The sequence below is a fragment of the Xenopus tropicalis genome, chromosome 3 (genome assembly GCF_000004195.4).
Source record: "Xenopus tropicalis strain Nigerian chromosome 3, UCB_Xtro_10.0, whole genome shotgun sequence".
Classification (NCBI taxonomy): domain Eukaryota; kingdom Metazoa; phylum Chordata; class Amphibia; order Anura; family Pipidae; genus Xenopus; species Xenopus tropicalis.
This window is the reverse complement of record NC_030679.2, coordinates 21,544,452-21,567,868: the sequence shown is the minus strand read 5'-3', so window position 1 is coordinate 21,567,868 and position 23,417 is coordinate 21,544,452. Positions and strand designations below refer to the sequence as shown.

At 40.9% G+C, this 23,417-nt stretch overlaps 1 protein-coding gene across 3 annotated transcripts; it reads left to right on the top strand.

The window, feature by feature from the left end:
• The first annotated feature begins 5,742 nt into the window (after nucleotides 1-5,742).
• On the top strand, nucleotides 5,743-11,200 carry rps14 (ribosomal protein S14). Of its 3 annotated transcripts, none has more exons than XM_012959041.2 (5): nucleotides 5,743-5,826; nucleotides 6,423-6,573; nucleotides 6,746-6,907; nucleotides 10,068-10,144; nucleotides 11,087-11,200. In XM_012959041.2, exons 2-5 carry the CDS (start codon nucleotides 6,425-6,427, stop codon nucleotides 11,152-11,154), a joined length of 456 nt encoding a protein of 151 aa, XP_012814495.1. In that variant the 5' UTR covers nucleotides 5,743-5,826; nucleotides 6,423-6,424; the 3' UTR covers nucleotides 11,155-11,200.
• Nucleotides 11,201-23,417: the final 12,217 nt, after the last annotated feature.

Sequence of the window (23,417 nt, the reverse complement as noted above, 5' to 3'; positions counted from 1 at the left end):
GATTTAGGTGTATTTGCCTTCGCTCGTTATGTAACACTGTGCGTCACGTTCAGAAGGAATGATGGGAAAGTGGATGGAGAATCTGCACCTAATCAGAAACCTTAAAGGGGACCTTTTCACCGGAAAAGCAGCTTATTAGCCTGTGTATGGGACTCATCGACCTGCTTACCCCAACCAATATCTAAAATCAGACAGATATCTATTGGGACAGGTTTGAAAATTAATGTACAAGGATCATATTAGTACGTTATTGGAATCCTTATCTGAAGGCTCTGCGTAGGGCACTGTACGATTGGATAAGGAGCCAGCGATCAGATCAGCCTGATTTGACCCAGTACATGGGTGGCCCAATTGCACTTTCTGTAACCCATCTGGGAATCTTCCTTTCAAACGTAGTTTTTATTGCAGTCATACAGTGTCTTAAGGAAACAGCATCAGATTGCAAAAGCTTTAGAGTCATTAGTTTAACTGTGAATTATCACTATGTTGGAATCTGAGCAGAATTTGGCCTAGAACATGGGTGGCCAAATCAGGCAGGGATCCTCTGTGCCATAGGAACAGATCCTAAGGTCTATGGGCAGCTAAATTATGATGTTGACAGTGGTATTTTAAGACAATCTGCAAACAGTCACCTTACAGTACATGTTTGTTGTGTTGCTGGAATTGTAATAGCTGGCTGCCAGGGACAGCCGTTGAGAGAATCATAATGGAAATAAATAGTAAACAAGCAGTTTGTTTTTGGTTGCTGAGGTCTGTGCCCCCCGCCCGCAGGTGTAACTTCACCTTTAAGGGATCTGGCACATGGGGAGATTAGTCACCCGCGACAAATCTCCCTGTTCGCGGGCGACTAATCTCCCCGAATTGCCATCCCACCAGCGACAATGTAAGTCAGGTTTTGCCAAAATCGCGCCGCCGCCTGTGCCATCCCACCAGCGACTTACATTGTCGCCGGTGGGATGGCAACTCGGGGAGATTAGTCTCCCGCGAACAGGGTGCCGTGTGCCAGAGCCCCTGCACCAGGGTATCAGTGCAGTCTCCTCAGATAAAATGGTTGAAAAGATAAGGCTGAAAGACTGATAAAAGGGTTGAGTTACATAAAGTTAATGTTATGGTAGATTAATGCCCATGTTTTACTATTATTAAAATACACATTTTCATTGAGAACACATCAAACAGTACATTATGTACTATGTAAGGATACATGTGACTCGTGCCTCCCAGTACCCTGTACTGTTTGGTTAAATTAACTATATATGCCCTTTCTTAATTATATCCACAACTCTCTAAATATGGCTTTTGTTGGTTGAGGCAATTATCTAGTTTCCATAACCCAGCGAGTCTGAGTGTGTAAATGTATAGGTCGGGGGGTGGGAGTGGACGGTAGGAGAGAGAAAACTACAATACCCAGTCCTGGTTTCTTTTTTTATTTTAACATATATATTTTGTTTTTTACCAGTGCTTGTTCTGTAAAGAGGGAACCCAGCAAGTTGGATATAATACATTGTGCAAGTCATTACTAATAAACTGGGACATTTTTCATCTCAAGGCTCCTGTTTCTCTGTACCTTGGTCACTTTATACAGCAAGGATATTGTATATTCTATCTGTCTTGTATAAAATATTGGTTTACAGGCTTCCAGGTTTGCTCTGCTACTATACCTGATATCCCACAGTCCCTTCCCAGAGGCTATTATCCCCACTGCTACTATAGGCACCATCCCTACTATACCTGATATCCCACAGCCACAGTCCCTTAATAGGACCCAGACTAAATGTGGCATTCCATTTTGAGACCCAAGATTAAAGACAGAATTATTCTCATTTAACTCATATTGGCTATTGTAGCAGGAAATGTCAGTGCCATTTAGCTCAGATACATCATCTAGGCAAAGAGGCACAGACCAATGCTGGATTAGAGCTGCCAGAATTCTAACTTCTGACTCCTGTATGTAGAGACACCAACTGCTGAGAGGGGAATAGTGAAGGGGAATTTGATCAATTCAGACTCAGCTGAGAAGATTTCAACGTTTCTGCTCTCTCTAGGGGTTATTGGTTCAGTCCTTGCTGTGTCAATATTAAGCCCCATAGCAGTTTCCCAGCAGCACCAGCACATGGGCAATATAGTTGTTTTTAGTTACTACAAAAAATGCAAGAAAAACAGACAAAGAGAAAAGACCTACTTCCACTTTATTTTGGCCGTAAATCAAGGAGAGGTTTGTTCAGTCGAATTTTGCTTCGTCATACATAACTTGCACCTATACATACTACGCTAATAGTGCACTAGAGTGGGATTTTCTATTAATGTGAAATTATGAGAAATCCTTGCATTGAGTGGAAAGATTGAGTAAACTTGCACAACTTCAGTAAATGAGCCCTTTTATGTGTTTTAAAGGAAAATAAAGCAATTTTTCCACATCTTCTGCATTCTTGTTATGTAAACATTACTCAAAGGGGACATCTTATTAATGTATTCAAGCCATCTGGCCTTTCTTACGGGAGGGACCTGTCCATTTCATAATTAATAATTAGCAAATGAGAATCTGGCCAATGTATGTACATTATTATTGGGAAATAGACTACCCACAAATACAAATACTCAGTTGATCCTTACGGATAGTTTTAACCACACACCTTTATATATACGTATAAAAAATCCAGTGTATGTGATGCACACATACTGTATATTCCAATTGCATATAAAGTGGGTGCATTATACTCAAATCAAGGTGAGTTGATCTGCCAAAATTAATATTTCTATTAAATTATATATGTATATAAAGTTTTTTTTGGGGGGGGTTGTTCCTTATGCGTCTGGTTAAGTTATTTAGACACTGAACACAAATAACTGTGTCCAGGACTGGCCTCTCATACAAGAAGAAGCCAGAGACTATTTGACTTCAGCATCCCATAGCCAACAATTATATGCTAGGCTTAGAGGTTTTCCAAGGTGCTTGGTTTACTTCTGCCATTCGTTTACACTATAATCACACGCCTGCCCATCTAACCAGTCAGATTGCATCAATTTTTGAAAGGTACTGGATTTCAATCTTCCATGCATTGACCCCAAATACATCGGACCAATAAAATAGCGCCTTTCCATATTGTCCTAGCTCTACTCAACATTGTATTGCGGCAAAAGTAAACAAGTGCATAGGGGTTTTCTATGATACTGAGCTTCAATCTGCTGTCTGTTTCCCCCCAAAACCAAAATCCTTGGCTCACCCATATAATGAGTCAAATGGTGCAATTCCATAGTAATAGAGAACTGCTTAGCAATACAAATCCTTCACTACTCACATACACTTAATTTCCAGGTATAAAGGTGGTGGGTGTTCCCTAGACACCTGGCAGGGTGCCCCAATGATACGCAATGTTCACCAGATTCTATGATTACCTTGCTGAGGCTCGGATGTTATTAGCCTCCTATCTCTTCTTGATCCTCCTGACTTTGGTTAAGCCCCTTGTAACACCTGGGGATGGAAACATGGCTTCAATATGTATCATTGTGTAAGTTCCCATTTTCTACTCATAATTTAACATTTAGATAAAGGAGAACCCCAATTTTGAATGTGACCGCATCAAAATGTCATAAATTCACAGAAATAGTAAGATCTGGGACTGGGTGGAACTGGGAAAGAAATAACATCAATTCTGGGAAAAAGCAAAACCCCGGGCCGGTAAAATTGGGTTTCTACTGCAGCTGATTGTCTCTGCATGCTTGTCCTATGTAGTATAGCGTGTGATGTTAATGTATTGGCACATTTCTTCCTATTCTCCTTGCCATAATACAAATATGTCATCCGCAAATCTGGGGCAACGGAGACTGTAATTTGTATCTGTGGGATACATGAAGATGTTAGCATACAAATGTAAGTGATTTTTGTTAAAGACAGATTTAAGGCATTCACATAAATTAATTAGTGATGAACGAATCTGCCCTGTTTCGCTTTACTGCATAATTTTTTTGACCCGTAAGCCAATTTTTGTTGTGGAGCATTTTTGCTGCAGTTTGGCAACAAAATTTTGCAATGGCAAAATACAGAATTTCACTGCGAATCCATGCCTGCTGAATAAATTCTGCCACCACTAAAATTAATCTTATGGTTGGTGCTCTCTTGGCATGGACATTTAGGCCAATGGCACACAGGGCTGGGTATAACATGTTCTCTGCCTGAATTTAGTAGTTGCATCTTCTGTACACAGGGAAGCGCTGTCTCCTTCTCTCCCCTTTGTTTTAGATTGCTTTCTCCTTTCCTGCCCATTCTCATTTCTGACAAACGGAGGTCACCCCACCAAAACAAATTCACAGTGTCACATGCTTGGATGTTAATAAAAGGCTAAAAGCAATTTCTGAAATATCATAAGATTGTATCTTTCTGTTTCAAAAATTGTCCCAAGTTGCAGGGCATTGTGGGAAAGGACAAACCACATGGGTTGAAATCCCCATAATGGACCAATCGAGTGCTAGTAAAATAAAGTCCCTTCCCAGCTTTATTGGTTTTATGGTTACTTTTCTAGGCCCTGAAATATAACATTTACTTTTGCTTCTTTAAGCATACTGTATGTGTGTTTGTGGGGGGGATATGTTTTCTTCGGAATCAGTCAGACATTTCTACTACTTTTCCTATTCACATGAAAGCAGTACAAGGATTTCTTTAGTATCAATTTTTATTGATGATGTTAAACACTGCACAGTAGAATATGCAAAATGGTATTAACTGGATTAGCTCCAACTGCACATGTGCCAGAAGCCTCCATCTGTCAGTGAAAGAGGATCCAAAGACCCAGAAGATGGCGCCTATGAACCCCCATGCACTACTCTGCAGTCTATTAGAATCTGTGGGAAGAGTTCTTTGATTCCAAGGTAGTGAAAAAGTGAGTGGCTGAGGGGGTGGGGGTGCACACCTTGCACCATTTCATTTACCTCAGGGGAGGACGTCGGAATGCGGGGCCCCTGGGGCGGCAGCCCTGGTGGACCCTTCACCCCCCTAGTCCGACCCTGTCCACATATAGAGAAAATATATATGTTCTTTTCACTGATCAGCACAGTCAGCAAGGTTACAAAGTGATGGGAAATATAGCTCAGATATCTGTTTTCATATAAGTTAGAATATTTCATATATCAGACAGGGCTAATTCTGCTAAACAAGATTAGCTGGGATACATTCAATTCACAACATTTAAAATTCATTAAGAAAGGAAGAGCACTTCACATCAGATACAAATCGCAATGTTTTCCCATAATGCAGCATTTTCTCCCAGAATTCAAGCATAATTGTAAGTGTGTCATATTTCCCCTTTGAAATATGTGCTTTTGCACACAATTTATCAGACCAAGTATGAGCACATTGGTGCTCCTGCAAGTACTCAATAGTGCAAGGAGCATGTTTGGGCATTACTATATTTTATGACATTAATACATGTGCAACTTTCCACCCATTTTACCATCCCCCCCAGTTCGACCCTGACAGCTACAAAATTGTTTGAGTCCTTAAATTAAAGCCCCAGCAAAAAACTTATGAACGTGACGCACTTGGCGCCATATTTGTTGTGGGTAAACAAGTAAATACATCTTCTGAGCACGAATACGGTGCAGATTATGTAGAAGAATAATTGTGCGGCAACTTAAAAAAAAAGCCAAATAAAGTAAACTGTAGTTGTAGCGTCTCCTAAACCCACTTTCAGGCGCTAAAGCGATCTTTATTATTGGTATGGTGTGCCTGAAGGGTCGGGCAGGTTTCACTTCCGGTGGAAAGAGAGACCTATGGCCCCTCTGCGCATGCTCCTTCCTTTCCTGTAGCGGCTCCACGAGAAGAGACAGCAGTAGGTACGGGCCTCCGAACTCAATCCGGCCGAATCCTCTCAAAATCCGCCTCCGTACTGCTCGACACTCCTCTCCGGTGTATAGCAGGGGTTCTACTGCCGGGACAGCGGAATTTGGGTCCCGGGATATTTAGATAGTAGTTAGGAGGAGAAGGTATATTTGAGTCCAGGGATTGGGGGTCGGGCCTTGCGCAGAGTAGCCGGAAAGCGCAGCGCTACGTTAGTTCATCTGTAACATGAGTTCTACTAATTGTATAATCGGGTTTATTTTTTCACTAAAAGCTATAGTGGCTTCCAGCTTGCTGTAATGTGTGGTATCTGGCAGCTTCTATAGAAATGTAGTGCTCACAGGTTGTGTAGAGCACAGCGCAGTACTTCCCTAGCACTGGGTCTGTTGATGCATATGGGACTTCCCTGTCTTGGTTATATGTTATATGTAGGAATCTAATGGGTCTATTTGTTGTCTTGTTTACTTTTTTACCATTTCTATTGGGCTGTGTATTTCCCCCCCCCCCCTTCCCTTCCATGGTACAGCCCAGTGTAGAGTATTGCAGTGCTATACATACCTGGTGGTAATAACTTTTTTTTTTTTTCTTCCAGAAATGGCTCCACGTAAGGGTAAGGAAAAGAAGGAAGAGCAGGTTATCAGCTTGGGGCCACAAGTGGCTGAAGGTGAAAATGTGTTTGGAGTTTGCCACATCTTTGCCTCCTTCAATGACACCTTTGTCCATGTGACTGATCTGTCTGGCAAGTAAGTGATGCAGCCTTGGTATATTGTGCTTTAAACGTTGCCTTGTGGTTTTAACTGAGGATTACTGCCTTTGCAAATCCGGAGTTTTAATGTTCTGCATGTCTTCGAACAACTGTACTATGGTTCCACTTGGCATTTTTGCAACTGCTTACCAGTAACTTGCCTCTTTCAGAGAAACCATCTGCCGTGTAACCGGTGGCATGAAGGTGAAGGCCGACAGAGATGAGTCCTCTCCATATGCTGCTATGTTGGCTGCACAAGATGTTGCCCAGAGGTGCAAGGAGTTGGGTATCACAGCTCTTCATATTAAGCTGCGTGCTACTGGTGGAAACAGGTATAATGGAGTGTAGACTCTGTATTGCTTCATATAAATAGTAAATACCTCTTGCAAATCCATAGAGCTCTTTAAGCCAAGGACTAAACTACACAGGTGATTTTAATCAGATTTAATCTTGTCAAGCAACAGCATGAGATGGCGGGAGGCTGCTAAATCTGATCATGTGTTGCTGTAATGTTGGGTTGGATGGAGTATTGTGATGTGATTTGTTGGATGTCAGTTCAACTCCATCCCCTTTGTAGTTAAAGGTGCACATGCACGTTAAGATTCGCTCGCTTAGCGAGATCAGCAAGCGAGTGGATCTTCACCCAATATCCCCACCTATGGGTGGGTGATATCGGGGGAGCGTGGGGCCCTGGGGCCAAAAGATCAAATTATATTGGCGGCAATGGGGGCAGTCTGTTCGGGGACCGCATCAACAACCCGATGTGGTGCCCGATCGATGGCAGGCCCGTCGGTAGTGCCCATACACAGGCCGATTAGCTGCTGAATCGGTCTAAGGGACCGATATCGGCAGCTAGAATCGGCCCGTGTATGGGGACCTTAAAGTTACAAAGGGGATGGTGTTTTGTTGGATGATGTTAGTTCAACTCCATCCCTTTTGTAGTTAAGGCCTAATGTCACACTGGAAGGTTTGATCTCTAATGTACTTTGGTTGAAGCCTGTCAAAAATGCCCCATTGGGGAATATGCTGCATGGGGCCAATGTGACTGGAGAAACGCTTGCTTTGTTTGAATGGAGTTCTACTGGTCACCACCACATCTGTCTTACTCACAGGGGCATATTTATTAGTGTGTAAGTTCTTGTAGGTGAATGTTCAAATCTAATTGCTGAATGGTTGCTATAATAAATATGCCCCAGGATGTCTTATGTACATCACTTTGAGAACTGACAGGTGAATGGAATGTTTTGAATGCCAGTGTTTTCCATCTGAAGGAAGTGGCAGTGCAGGTGGGAGAACTCAGGCACCTAATGGTTTATTTTGGTTTGTATAGGCTGTAACACTGAGACTTGCTGGGCCTGAATAAAAGATTTGGGGCCTGATTTTAGACATTTAAGACTGATGCGGTTGTGTTGTTGTCCATTCATGGATCAAATTACTTTTAAAGTAGAAGGAAAGGTTTGAGCACTAGGGGATGCTGAATGTTAGGCACCCCCCAGTATTTGTAATCACTTACCTGATAACCTGGTTTGGTGCTCCTGTTAGAAGAAAACTGCACTGGCCTGGGGTACTTGCCAGGAACGATCCTCTGCCCACTGTTTGCTTTTGCATGGGTGTGCATGCCCAGTAATAGTTACATATATAGTTACATAGTTACATAGGGTTGAAAAAAGACCAGTGTCCATCAAGTTCAACCCATCCAAGTAAACCCAGCACACCCAACCCACACCTACCAATCTATACACTCGCATACATAAACTATAATTACAACCACTAGTACTAACTGTAGATATTAGTATCACAATAGCCTTGGATATTCTGATTGATCAAGAACTCATCCAGGCCCCTCTTAAAGGCATTAACAGAATCTGCCATTACCACATCACTAGGAAGGGCATTCCATAACCTCACTGCCCTCACCGTGAAAAACCACCTACGCTGCTTCAAATGGAAGCTCCTTTCCTCTAATCTAAAGGGGTGACCTCTGGTGCGTTGATTGTTTTTATGGGAAAAAAGAACATCCCCCAACTGCCTATAATCCCCTCTAATGTACTTGTACAGAGTAATCATGTCCCCTCGCAAGCGCCTCTTTTCCAGAGAAAACAACCCCAACCTCGACAGTCTCACCTCATAGCTTAAATCTTCGCAGAAAAGCTGGCTTTTTAACTACTGCCCATGCATCAGCCCTGGGATTTTGAAGACAGAAAAGAAAACTCTTGCTCACAGGTACCCCGAGCCAGAGCAGTTTTCTGCTAACAGGAGCACCAGCCCAGGGTATCCGTTAAGTGATTATAACCCCCTCCCCCTTTGTCCACATTTTTTTGAACCCTTCCTTCTCTAAAAGTTTTCACAAACTGATCTTTTTCTGAGCAAAGATGTGTTTTGTTACTCTATCAAAGATGTTTGTGTGTAGTTTTGTTCACAACTTCATTGATGCCAAATATTTTGTTCTCATTTTAGTTCTCGTTTTGGTTTGTGTCCAGTTTTGTGTTTAGGAATTTAGGAATAACTGATCATTACCCAAAAATCAATTGTCAGCATCTTTATTCAAATGAGGCCTAAACCAGCTTCAACTTTATTCCTGGTAATTGTCAAGCAGTACTTAGTGTGTGCTGCATAAACTGCTGTTTTTGTGTTTGAGCTGGAAAGGGTTAGTACTAAAACAGACATGTTAATTTCCTGTATGTTGACTTCTGTTTTGTGGAACATAGCAATTCTTCTAGCAGAGCCTGGGAGACTGTAATAGATTTTTAGGTATGTTCAGTGTTGACCTTAGTAAAGGGACATTATCCCCCTTTATATGGCTACATATTCTGCAGTGAATTATGGAGATTTTTATTCATATGAATTCCTGCCCCAGTAGAGCTTAAAATCTATGGGTATAGGATACAAACTATGGTAGTGAATAGGCACTATGGCAGTATGCTCCAGGTCTAGTAACAGCCATTAAAGTTTGATTTCAAACAGCAGGGCAGTGATTGTGACTGGTTGATTAGTAAAGAAGGCTCTTTATATCAACCCATATGCATGTCTGCACTGTATATCAGTCTGTTTCATGGTAGTTGTCTTGTGACCAGTCACACCAGGGTGGTTTGTATGTGTTAAAGCATTGCACCTTTCCCCTAAAATATACCCAAAAATCTTTCTAGAGTATTCTGACCCTAAATGCCTAAGTACACTTAGATGGTTGGACACTCGCTACTCACACTCCAGTGTTTCTGAGCAGTGCCCCCCTCTGGCTTTTTTTTCATAGGGTGCAGTGTCAGAAAATTCTGAGTATCGTGCTGGTCAATATACCCTATGTGCCATAACCCTAATTTCCAGGATAAGAAAGAATAACCATGTACTATATTTCCTTTGATCAGATACTACATGATCATACTACAAAATGTTTATTTCCTTAATTCCATTGGATTTTTTCTGAAACTTTTAGAAAAAATATTCTGCTGTGCCAATTTTTGTAACTTATATTTTCCCCATTGTTTTATCTTTTAGGACCAAAACACCAGGACCCGGTGCCCAGTCTGCTCTCAGAGCTCTGGCTCGTTCAGGCATGAAAATTGGTCGCATTGGTAAGAAGTTTTTACTGTCATTTTCCATCATTCATTTTTAGTGCTTAATTTTTAAGGCCTTTTTCTAAGGAAGGTGTAAAACTCCGTAGAATGGGGGTGGTGGTGAAGCACCTGTAAAACTAATTTTGCTATTTTATTTTAAAATTTTAGTTAGGGAAAGCTTGAATTTGCTTTTAATGCTTATTAATGTAAAAGTACGGACACCTTAGCCAGAGAATCCAGAAGGAAAGAAGGCCTTCGTTTGTTAACTTGTTCCCTGATGGCAACTATTTGTTGCACCCAAAGCAGCCCCGAGCTGTTTCCTCTTATCAAGGGCTGTGGTTTATGGTTCAGTGTATTTGTGCAATGTCTCCTTTACATTAAGAGGTATCTTTGACTCAAGACAAGAACTACTTGGCAGTTAAGGGCAAATGCCACGGAAGCTAGCACAGGGGGCTCTTACAAAGTTGCAAAACGTACTTTTTATTGCATGACCAAACGCTGGGAAAGAATTGACAATATTAGAATGTGGGTGGGGCCTAGACAGAAACAGCCAAACCGTTCTGTCTGCATTAACAGGCACTGTGTTGGCTTCTGTGCAGACTTACTGAGCAGATTTCTGCACAAAAGCACCAGTGTGTATTTTTGCAACAAATTATCTCTGAAACTATACACAGGCCGACAGTGTTTGATAATGCAGACACAGAATAGAGTGGTTTGGCTGTTTCTTGGCCTTTGTTTATATGCAGACTGAGAAAAACCTATGTTATACGGTAGCCTAATAGACCTGATAGACTGTGCTCTCTTTAACTACTGTGATGCATTCATATGGAAAATGTACAAATGTAATTTAAGAATATTTGAAATGTGTGACTTTGATGGTGGTCTGTTAAACTTGATTTTGGTTTAATGCTTTGATGAAGTTGATTCTGTTAAATATAATATGTATTTTTTCTTTTACAGAGGATGTCACCCCCATCCCTTCAGACAGTACCCGCAGAAAGGGTGGTCGCCGTGGTCGTCGTCTGTAGTTTTCCATCTTTGCCTTTCGGTTGTTAATAAAATGTATCAGACCAATTTGCCTGTTTTGTGGTTCTTAATGTTGGTGGCTCTGCAGGCATTGAGTTAACGCTTCTTAGCATGGCTGCATGTGAACTACCCCCTAAAGCTGTTTACTATTTTTTTTAATTGTTTCTTTCTGGGAGAAAGCATGCTTAAAGGACAAGGAAAGCAGTGACCAATCAACCCAGAGTAGCAAGGATCCCATATTATATGATTTGGTAACACTGATGGGCATACCAGTGGGAGAAGACAGCAGACCTCTCCAGATAAATGGTCTGAGATGTCCCAGGCCAATCTGCCTATTCTGAGAAATTGCAACTGCTCTTCAATTTAGTTTTGTGGTTTTGAAGAAGAAAGCCTATCTGGTTGCTAGGTCTTCATTTTTTGGAACTATTGGGGTTTTGTGGTTTGAAAGTCTGAATAGGAGCTAATAGAAATGTTTAAAAAAAAAAAAAAGATATGTAACTTGTCTGCTTAAGAAAAAAAATGAAATTCAGTAACACCAATAGGATTGTTTTGCCTCTAATATGGAATTATGCAACTTAGTTACCATAAAGTACACACTCCTGTTTTATTACAAAAAGAAAACCAAACATTGCAAGTTACTAAAACTATCCAAATGGCTGAATTACAACTGTTCATGCTTCTAATGTGGAACCTGATGCTTTAATAGAAAAAACAGACCCCCTGCAATTTGCCAGAATCCACAGATTGCAAGTATGGCCCTGGTGATGAGCGACATTAGTTTATAACTAACAGCATACAGCTCTCAAAATGTGGAGCCAAAAAATGATTGCACAATGATAAGCTCAGAGTGTGGAACATTGCATTACATGCTGGGGTGGGCAGTGGCACGTTACCATAAAAACAGCCTAGGCAGTAATCCCAGGGTGCCCAGAGCAGTGGAGAGGGAAATTGCTGTCAGGATTGTCAATGGGCAAGGTACAGCACAATGCTTATAACACTTAATGTCCCCCTGGGAGGAAGGTATGCTTACTTGGGGGGTGCTACTATGCATTGTAGCTCCGTTATTGTGCCATCACCAATAATCCCTATTATTATTATTAACATTTATTTATAAAGCGCCAACATATTCCGCAGCGCTGTACAATAAGTGGGTTTCATACATTGGACATACAGAGTAACATATAAAGCAATCAATAACCGATACAAGAGGTGAAGAGAGCCCTGCCCAAAAGAGCTTACAATCTACAAATAGGATTATTTTTCCTTCAGTAGGAGATGGCCTTCCTGGAGCTTTCTGGATAACAGGTGTCCAAAAAATGGATCTTATACCTATATTATACTAAGTTAAATTAAAAGTAAAGTCAGTGATATTCTGAGACCTTTTGCAGTCAGTCCTCCTTTTTTAATTTTTTGTGGTTATAAATTATTTAAGCAGCTATCTAAGCTAACCAGGCACTGAGAGACTAAAACATGAGTAGGCGCATGTCTGATTAGAAATATAAGTAATAAAAATGAATAAAATAATAGCCTCAAAAATAAGGCTGTTATAACATCCTATCATTGTTAAGTTACAAATGTGAAATATATGACTTTACACCTAGCCCACCCATCAGGGGGACGGGAAATAATGATTTGGTGCTTACACTGCTCTGCTTCCTGCAGCTTCATTGGCAAATTATTCATGAGCGATTGTGAGGCCAATTCTGCTACAATCAAGTGCTGGAATCTCATAAATACCCCTCACACCTGTTCTGTATATAATGTCAAGGGTAAAACTTGCTGCTGCAGATTCTCCTGCTCTAATAAGGGAGGGGGCTGATTTGCAGCAATGTTGCAGGGTTCCTGGGGTGACTGGTAATGCTAATGTGATTGGCAGACACAGCCGGGATCCTTGTAGGGTAACAGCAAATCAATGATGTATCTGTTAGGCAAGATGCCCTGCTGTATTTGGTGTCCAGGAAATTGCTCCATTCTACTTTCTTTTTTTAAAAAAAAGTCAATCCACCATCAAACATAACAAGATTAAAGGGGACCTCCTGCTTCCACACCAAAATAGCATTTTTATATGCTGAAATCCAGCTGCAAAACAGTTCTTCTGTTTTTGCATCATTTGAAATCCTGGCAGGGGAGGAGGGACTAAAACACTGATGTTAAAAATTGTAACATCTTCTCCACAGCTTATAGACCCCCAGGTGCTTTAGACTGAATAACATTTTGGCATAATATAAAATGCAAAGCCTCACGTTTTATGGTGGATATCGACTACATGTGCCTGCACCCAACGTATTCCATGCTTTCGGGTGCAGGCACAAGGTAGGCTGATTTTACAGTAGCGGGGCGTATTCTCAGCAAGTGTATTTCTGCAATCGTTTTTACGCCCTGTGTGACATTAGCCAAAAGCTAAACAAAAGGGCTGTGCCCTGGTCCTAGCATTTAGGGCACGTGCTCTTGGTCGGTGATTTATGCTGTGGTGCCTCAGACTGAATAACATTTTGGCATAATATAAAAGCTGCCAGTAACAAAGGCTAGAATATATTTCCATAGAAATGTTCTTTATACAGGTATGGGACCTGTTATCTGGATGCTTGGGACCTGGGGTTTTCCAGATAAATGAGTTAAACTCAATAGGATTGTTTTGCCAATAATAAGGATTTATCATATCTTAGAATTAAGTAGAGGTATGGGGTCCCTTATCCGGAAACCCATTATCCAGAAAGCTCTGAATTACGGAAAGCCTGTCTCCCATAGATTTCATTTTAATCAAATAATTCAGAATTTTAAAACTGATTTTCTTATTCTCTGTAGTAATAAAACAGTAGCTTGTAATTGATCCCAACTTAGATATAAATAAATAGTGATGGGCGAATGGCCGGCTGGACACTGGGAAAAAACCTGACCCTGCCAACCTAGAACCCTTGCATCCCAGACCCCAATCTCACCTAGGTAACTATGATGTATGTGTACTTGGAAAGGGATGGCGGGTGGTGGGGGCACCTGGGGTGGCAGCCCTGGAGGCCCCCACACACTCTAGTCTGACCCTGATCCCCCCTATGCAAAGTCACTATAGGAAGGAATAATCTAGTCCTGCCTTCTCTCTCCAAGGAAAAGAGGGTTCATATCTGTATAATATGCCCCTCCCTTATTTCTGTGCTACCTGTGCTTTAAATCAATGAGCAATAATACTTTTAAGCAGTGGTGTAACTACCAGGGGTGCACCCCCTTGCCCCCCTGTGCCTGCCGGAGCTGTGTTAAAGCTTATCGTGGGCAGCAAGGCAGGGCAGTCTTTGTGCACGCGAGTCTGGAGTGCGGATCCTACACCCGAGGTGGCCGCCCCTAGTTACCCCACTGCTTTACAGGGGTTGTTTCTATCTGCAAATGCAGTGAGCAAAGTACAGTTGCACGTGGCACAATTGCATTGCATCTGACGCTATTGCACTGATTGCTTGCTGGCGTAAATGATCCCTTTAATGTTCAGTGACGCAGCCAATTTAACCGTTTAGTACCAGGGGAAACACTGCCACACCCTTGGTACAGAATGAAGGAATTGATGCTTTGATCAATAACATACAATCATTTTTTGCTGGGCTTTTACTTGCCCTTTAAAGGTAATTGCCATTTATACTTTGCATTTAATTTAAGTACAATGAGAGAGGATCATCCTGACTGACTCTTGTTCTTTCTTTCTTTTGGCTTTGACAAGTACTGGGAGTATTTAGGGTAAAATGCAGCTGATTTTTTCCACCATTTGAAATATGGAAATAAATGGCTTGTCATGTTTAGCCTTTTAAACTGTCAGCTGTGAACTTACATTGAAAAGGATTTCTGAATAAAACCAACATTGTAGAATAAATTAGCTAAAAATCATTTATTTTTAAGACAGGACAACACTCAGCTGAAATCCTTAACCACCTATGCCCATATGTGTCCCTGAATTCTCCTAACAAAATAAAGACTTTGCAGACTATTCTGAACAGCAGTAAAAGGGCCCTGACAGGGCTGGAACTAGGGGTAGGCAGAGGAGGCACTTGCCTAAGGTGCAACTACCCCTAGGGACTACCCCTAGTCTGCTCTCCCTTGTCATTGCCCCTGCCACGCAATGACAAGTGCAATGAACCCCCCGACGACATTGCACATGCAGATGGGGCTGGAGGGTACAGGGCGAGGTGGCCGGGTTGCCTAGGGCACCTGGTCGGCTTGGCCCACCCCTGGGCCCCAGCAAAATTTTGGTTCCATACACTAGAATCTAGGTAACTAAAGCTAGCCATGCATTTGAAGATTGGCCACCCTGCCAAACAAGTGGATCTCTTACTGATACGCTCTTAGGCCAATGGCTGGATCATTATTAAAGCTATGCAGGGCAGATTGAGGGCCGCATCTGAATGCTGAAGTGGCCTTGTCCCTATGGCAAAATCAACCCTGCCCAATCAATATCTGGTCAGAATATCTGTCGGCAGTCAAGTTGGCTGGCCAAGTTTCCAGTGTGAGTCACATACAGTATATGTGCTGCCTTGGCTCACTATTAGGGTGCAAGAACTATCTTGCAGAACCAACTGCCGGTGTCTACTAAAAGGAAATCTAAATCTTTTCTATCATGTGTTGAGCAAAATAAACTTTACTTACAGGCAGGCGCCATTTTGTGGGTATTGTTATTCAGAATTAAGATTTGCGTCATTCCAAAATCTTGTGGATGCACCAAAATCAGAGCCCTAATGCCCATGCACAGGCTACACAGTTATAGACTGTAAGAAAGGAGGGGTGTTAGACTAGTGTGTGTACCCTGGCAGCAACAAAAACCTTCTCACTAATAGATTCTAATAAATAAATAAATAGGTCTCCCAGTAGGTGTCAGTAACACTGTTTTGTTTTTGTAAAGTTTTTATGAAACCTTGTGTCTCAACCCTTTCTCCTTGTAGATTGTAAGCTCTTTTGGGCAGGGCCCTCTTCACCTCTTGTATCGGTTATTGATTGCTTTATATGTTACTCTGTATGTTCAATGTATGAAACCCACCTATTGTACAGCGCTGCGGAATATGTTGGCGCTTTATAAATAAATGTTAATAATAATAATAATAATAATAACCTGTATATTCTGGAAAGAGTCTCCAGGATATGGACTGTCACTGCACCTTTAGATTACCCAGATACTCTGCTAACAAGGGGCATGTGAGAAATGCAGTGACATCTAGAAAATGCTAAATGGAAAGTGAAAGTAATGCCTGAGGTATAGAGGCTGGGCAGGCAATATATGAGTGACAGCTGAGATTTTTAAATACATTTATTACAGATATGGATGTTATAATAAAAAAAGGAATTAGGGTTTCATGTTTAAGTGGCTAAAGAGATTAATTATCCATGTATGTATGGGTGTCAGCCCCCCTTTAAAAAATTTCCTGTGGGGTCCATAACATCTTGCAGACTTGTGTGTTGAGAGATGCAGAACAATCCAGGGAGGGAAGTTTTCTTTTTCGCTGCCCATAATTCTAATGTTGCTGATATAGGTACTAGCTATTCATGCTAATGCCAGCACCATCTATTAAAGTTTGGAAACCTAAAAAGAACTTGATTTCAGTGATTCCTGTGAGCTTCTGATGTATTTTCAAAAACCAGCAGGGTAATAAATAGATGAATCCTGCGATACATTTCTAGCAGTTCTGCAGTACCAACAACCACAGCACGATGGCAGTCACTCCCCAGCAAACACTAGATACCTCCGCTAATACAAACAGTTCAGCTTTTTCAATAGTACGATCAGATAATGATATTGCTAATGTTATTCCTGACTGTTTTCCTATTGAATATAAGTTTGGTTTTAAAGGGGTGAGATGACAACCCTTCCTGGGAGGCTGGATGTCCCGATGCTGAAAACCATGCAAAACTATGTTCTATCAGTTCTATCAGTGCATGTATGGCCAGATTGTGCTGCTGTGATTGTGACAGACTCAGTAGCTAGAACTTTTAGAAATAAATAAGCACTGGGGAATATACTATATTGGTGCTTCATGTTGATAATAGTAGTAGTGATTTCCTTTTTCTCTGTAATAATAAAACAGTACTTATACTTGATCCCAACTAAGATATAATTACTCCTTATTGGGGGCAGAACAGCCCTATTGGGTTTATTTAATGGTTAAATGATTCCCTTTTCTCTGTAATAATAAAACAGTACCTGTACTTGATCCCAACTAAGATATAATTACCCCTTATTGGGGGCAGAACAGCCCTATTGGGTTTATTTAATGGTTAAATGATTCCCTTTTCTCTGTAATAATAAAACAGTACCTGTACTTGATCCCAACTAAGATATAATTACCCCTTATTGGGGGCAGAACAGCCCTATTGGGTTTATTTAATGGTTAAATGATTCCCTTTTCTCTGTAATAATAAAACAGTACCTTGTACTTGATCCAAACTAAGATATAATTAATCCTTATTGGAGGAAAAACAATCCTGTTGGTTTTATTTAATGCTTAAATGGTTTTTATTAGACTTAAGGTATGGGGATTCAAATTACAGAAAGACCCCTTATCTGGAAAACCCAGCATTCTGGATAAGAGGTCCTATACCTGAAGTAATAAAAAAAAAATCATAATTCAGCATAAGTGCAACAAGTGATAAAGTGTCCCCTAAACTGCTCTATAAGCTTAACTGGTTTGTCTGTGGTGCCTCAACAAGCAAACACAATCCAGCCTTGTTATATAAACTATTTGCATTACATTATCCTATCTCCATACATCTGACTTTTAAACATAAGGTCTGGCTGACACATATAATAACTGTAATAAACATATCTGTAGGAGTCAGGCGCCCTTGTGTTCAAACGGAAGGCACAGGAATGTATAAAATGTCATCTGAACCCTCCTGCATCCCATTCTCTAACTAAGAAGCAAAGAGACAACAAACTGGAGTTTATGTAGGTTAGAAATAATTGTGTTCTATTTAAAAGGAAAAGTAAACTTAAATAACCTAGTGCCGGCATGTATTTTATTCCTAAAACTTCCATTGGTAGGGCAGAATCCCATTGGGTTGAACAATGGCTGCCTGGGGGTGCTGGCACTTGAAAAGCTGAATGATGGGGGTTTCTAAGAGGTATCAGCACCAGGTATAGACTTCATTGGTTCAATTAATATGAGAGTTTGTTTTGTGTTTTTAAAAGAAAATGAGCACAAAAAAATGTAAGAATGTATCAATAAGTAAAACCCACAATCAGTGGGGTGCCACTAGGCTAGGCACACAACTTAAAACAGACAATGGTTTTATGCAGAATTCCAGAATAACTGCAGCCATGATGGGAAGTTGCGTCTAAAATTAATAATTTCAGGCACTCAGACTATCAGCTGCATGTGTTTTGTTTGGGCGCAGGTTCCCTTTGCCTACTGACACTGACTGCTGCGGGGAACCCTGGCGCTACCACCACCCTCTCCACTCATGCACTTATCTGTTTGCCAAGAGATCACATCAGAAATTATTTTACAAGAAGCAAACGTAGATGAAGACTTTGCCTACAGCTCCAATATAATGCAAATAGCGTTATCACAAAACAAACCTGGATAGATCATATAATACCTTAGAGCCATCTGGTTGCCATGTGCTTATTAACCTATCATGGTGCAGAAAATGAATGTACTGATGTGCAGCTATTGTGCATTGTTTTGGAAAGTCATTATTATTATTATTATTATTATTTAGAAACATTATCCCACAGCAACCAATCAGATATTTGCTTTCAGCTTCATGACTGGTCTAGATCTTTTTTATAGGTTCCTGGACTGAAACAAATGTTTGCATTACTGCATAAACCCTTAAATAACAAACAATATCTATATCTAGTCTCAACATTTTCCCATTGTTTATATCTCTGCTATCTGGGGAGGAATTTAAGCAGCTTTTCCAAAACTGTGGGGCAGCCCGACCCCCACCAGCAAGGGAGCCCTGAGACTTGTCTTTGGGGGCCCAATCTGGTTAGGGTAAAATTTAGGGAGAACATCTATTTGCCCTTATATTTCTGATGTGGAAAGAACTCTTATTGGCTTCCCTGAATATCAGCACTGATTGGTTAATACATCAATGTTTTGGATGCTATCTATCACCTTGTTACAAAGTAAGAGGGTCACTGACCAAAAGTTGGACCCCAAAGTGGTGGGGCATGAACCAAAAAAGCATTGAAGGCCGACAGTGGTTCACACTGGGCAGATTTGAACCTGGGTGGTAACCCATGGCAACCAATCTGGACCCCAAAGTGGTGGGGCATGAACCAAAAAAGCATTGAAGGCCGACAGTGGTTCACACTGGGCAGATTTGAACCTGGGTGGTAACCCATGGCAACCAATCAAAATTTTTATTTACTTGGGGGCTGATTTACTAAGACACGAATTCGAATCCGAATTGGAAAAATTCCGACTGGTAAACGAACTTTTTGCGACTTTTCTGTATTTTTTCGTTGCCTTTACGATTTGCGCGAAAAAACGCGAGTTTTTCGTAGCCATTCCGAAAGTTGCGTAAAATCTGCCGATTTTTTCGTAGCGTTAAAACTTGCGCGAAAAGTTGCGATTTTTTCGTAGCGTTAAAACTTAAAAGGCGCAACGTTTCGCGCAAGTTTTAGCGCTACGAAAAAATCACAACTTTTCGCAAGTTGTAACGCTACGAAAAAATCGCCAGATTTTGCGCAACTTTCGGAATGGCTATGAAAAACTCGCGTTTTTTCGTGCAAATCATATTGGTAACGAAAAAGTCGCGACAATTTTACGAAAAAATCGCAAAATAATGATCATTACGAAAAAAACACAATCGGACGCATTCGGCCCGTTCGTGGGTTAGTAAATGTGCCCCTTGGCCTACTTTTAGCTGAAAAATGTATTAGGTTACTATAGGTTATATTAGTATAGGTTAATGAAGAGCGTTCATCAATACATGAATTCTGAAAATGTTACATACGTTAATAGTTGTCCTGCTAGGTAAATCAGGGATTAGAATAGGTGATAAAAGAAAAGTTAGGAGCCGCGTGGTACTGTTACATATCAAATGGTGTCATTTTGCCTCAAACTCACAGCATGAGTGTAGTGTAAAAACTGTAACAGGGACAGTGGGCCCCCTTTTTGGTGAATACAGCTTGCATTGAAAATATATTTTGCATAGTGTGTTAATTAAGAAATATTCTTGGTTTTTATTATTTATTGCACTAAACATGGCAAATTTTGAAAATGAAACTAAAGTTCTACTTCCTGGTCCCAATGAGCAAAGTCCAACAAATTAGAGATCCACTGAAAAGCCTCTGTATAATGAGCTATTCATTATCAGCTGGGAGAAGGGTGGGGTTTATTCAAATAGGCTATTCAGTAGACTGCTGATTTGTTGGACTTTGCTCATTTGGAACAGGAAGTTGAATGTCACCTTACTTTCATTTAAAAAAAATAACAAAAACTGCAGATATTTTCTAATTAAACAATAGGCAAAAAGTATGTAAAGCATATGCCTATTCATTGAGCTTATGCTAAAAAAGTGGGTATTCTGTCCCTTTAGATTCAGTGAAGGGAGCTCAAAATGATTAAGATCGTTTGTCAAGCTCTTTATTCAGCTCCAGCTTACATGCATGTCACTCGCAGATTGAGGCCTTTGCCTATTTATTACAGTTCTTGTTTCTGATTACCAAGGTTTCCTTGCTGCAATGTGCAGGAACTCAAAAGTTCCAAAACCTATTTAAACATTACTGTGGGGTTAAATAGAACTATTTCTATTTATTTATCGCTCCACTAACTTGAGAGTTCTTGCTGCCACCTCAGGGCGCCCCACCCCAGCCATAAGCTTCTCTGCAGGGATCAGCGCTAAAGACACACGCACTGCCTCTTTATTAAGGATGCACAAAATCCTTTGACTCCTGTGACTTTTTGTCACATAAACGAGGAAGTTGAAAATTTTTCACCATTAGGATTTGTATCTGGTTCAGTAATCTTTCACAAAGGATTCCAAAATAGCGGATTCAGTGCATCCCTATTCTGGATGCGAACGAGGGTGCAGGGGGGAGGGCCTGGGAGTAGGACTGGGTTGACCCGTTTTTTTCCCAGTGTCCTGCCGGCTCAGTTTGATCCTGGGTAGGAATAACTGAGAATGTTTCTTGATCTTTGATAAATCTGACTCCAATATCTGTGAATCACATGTATGAAACATAGTTGGGCTAAAAAGAGTTAATTCACTGCATTTCATGTGTTTCTTTTTCTGTCCGAAGATTCTGCTAATTTCTTCAGCAGGGGAAATAAACAAATGCTTGCTTGGTAACTAGTGGGTTTAATTTCAAATATGTGCAAAAAAAGCCTGAGTTATTATTGGGGCTTCTGCAAGTCCTGGAATTAGATTTCTTCCAACTGTACCAGCAGGGACACACACACACACCGCCCAAATCTCCTTCAGCAAAACAGTAGCAATGCTCTAATGGCGCCATATGGCTGCGTTCTTGATGGATGCCACTTTTTGGGAAGTAAGAGATTGCAGCCTCATGTCTACTCCTGATGAAGCTCACGGGGGGCATAAAGAAAGGAAACAATAAACATATAGACATATGCCTAACATCAAAGACCATCTGCTTGGAATCTGATCATTTTAGAAACGTACTATACTACAGTATACTATAAGATACCACATTATTACTGACCAGATAAAATGCTGCACTAAAACCAGTGGCATAGCAACAGGATAAATATTGAAACCTTCCCTATTCATCTTCCTGGTTGCTAGGGGAAGATGGAATATACTGCATACTTTGGAACTTTTTTTTACTCCTTTTAGCTTACCCCACTGTGAATTTACTGGTTCATTCTAGTGATGAGCGAATCTGTCCCATTGCGCTTCACTGAAAAAATTAGTAAATCTTTGAAAAGATTCGCAAGACAGTGAAAAATCTGCGAAACTGTCAAAATGGCGTGTGACAATTTTTTTAACCGTGCATCATTTTTACATTTTTTTTTTTACATGTGTGACAATTGTTTTTGCCGCAGGCGACGTTTTTTTGCCGCACAGTGAATTCTGACACACCAAACTTTGTCATCCATTTCGTGAAATAATCCGCCAATGGGGAAATGCGGAAATTTGCCACAAATCCATGCAAATTCTTTTGCCCATCATTAGTTCATTCTTATTTTCAGCAGCTCTGCAGTCTGGAATGTCAGTAGCTATCTGGTTGCTAGGGCTGTATTTAACCTAGCAAACAGGCAGTGGTTTAAAGAGAGACAGGAATATGAATAGAGGAGGGCCTAAAGAGTAGGAGAGGGTCTGAATAAAAGATACTTAATAAAAAGTAAGCATAACAATCAAATTGTAGCCTCCCAATGGAATAGTTTTTTGGTGGCCGAGGTCAGTGACCCCCTTTTGAAACCTGGAAGAAGGCGAATTATTCAAAAACTATGTTATATAATAAAATAAACTAAGTTTGTCCAGGGCAGTAACCCATTGCAACCAATCAGCAGGTAGCATTTTATGGCCACCTGTCTAAAAGCTAACATTTTATTGGTTGCTATGGGTTAATGCTCCTGAGCAAAGGGCAGTGTCAGACTGGCCCACCAGGATACCAGGAAAACTCCCGGTGGGCCCAGGTGTCAGTGGGCCCTCCTGCTCCTAACCATTTGGCCTAATTTATGGTCATTCCCTATTTCTGAATGGGAAGAAAGAGGAGAAATAAATGGAAGAATAGATGTAAATAAAAGAGACTAGGAGAATAAAGAGGTTGGGGAGGAAAGGAGGAAATATAGTTTGGAGAGTGGGCCCATGGTCTAAGGTTTTCTGGTGGGCCCCTGAGGTCCCAGTCCAACACTGGCAAAGGGTTAAAGGTAAACTACCCCTTTAAGGGCATATACGGATTTCTTTACTTGTCTCTGCATTTATGGGACAGAGGATTAATCAACATTGTATAGTATTAGGATTATAAAGCTATTGTGAATCCAGCCTGTGGCTACCCCGTGTGTTTGCCCTCCCTGATACTGTACATATTGTCACACAAACAAGCAGCTCAGCCCTAGAATGTTCCCAGCATTCACCTGTATAGGGAAACATATTTTCATCAGTATTTCAGCTTTTATTCCAGGAAGCAGAGATAGGACAAATATTTATCTTCAGCTCAGCGAAGCATGCTCGATTTTATTTTGAAAGGGAATTATAAATAAGTAATTGTCTAATCCCTAATTTTCTTTATTTGTTGTATTTTTTTTTACTTTGCTGTAATTCCCCTAAAGGGGAGTAATCATGCGTAGGCGCGGTGTTATTCCTCATTCCCAATCCTATT

Bases quoted from the DNA above. Each gene is read 5' to 3' on its own strand.
- rps14 (XM_012959041.2), top strand. From the start codon at position 6,425: ATGGCTCCACGTAAGGGTAAGGAAAAGAAGGAAGAGCAGGTTATCAGC. The intron at 6,574-6,745 runs GTAAGTGATGCA...TGCCTCTTTCAG, and splicing joins GTGACTGATCTGTCTGGCAA to AGAAACCATCTGCCGTGTAA. The intron at 6,908-10,067 runs GTATAATGGAGT...TTTATCTTTTAG, and splicing joins CGTGCTACTGGTGGAAACAG to GACCAAAACACCAGGACCCG.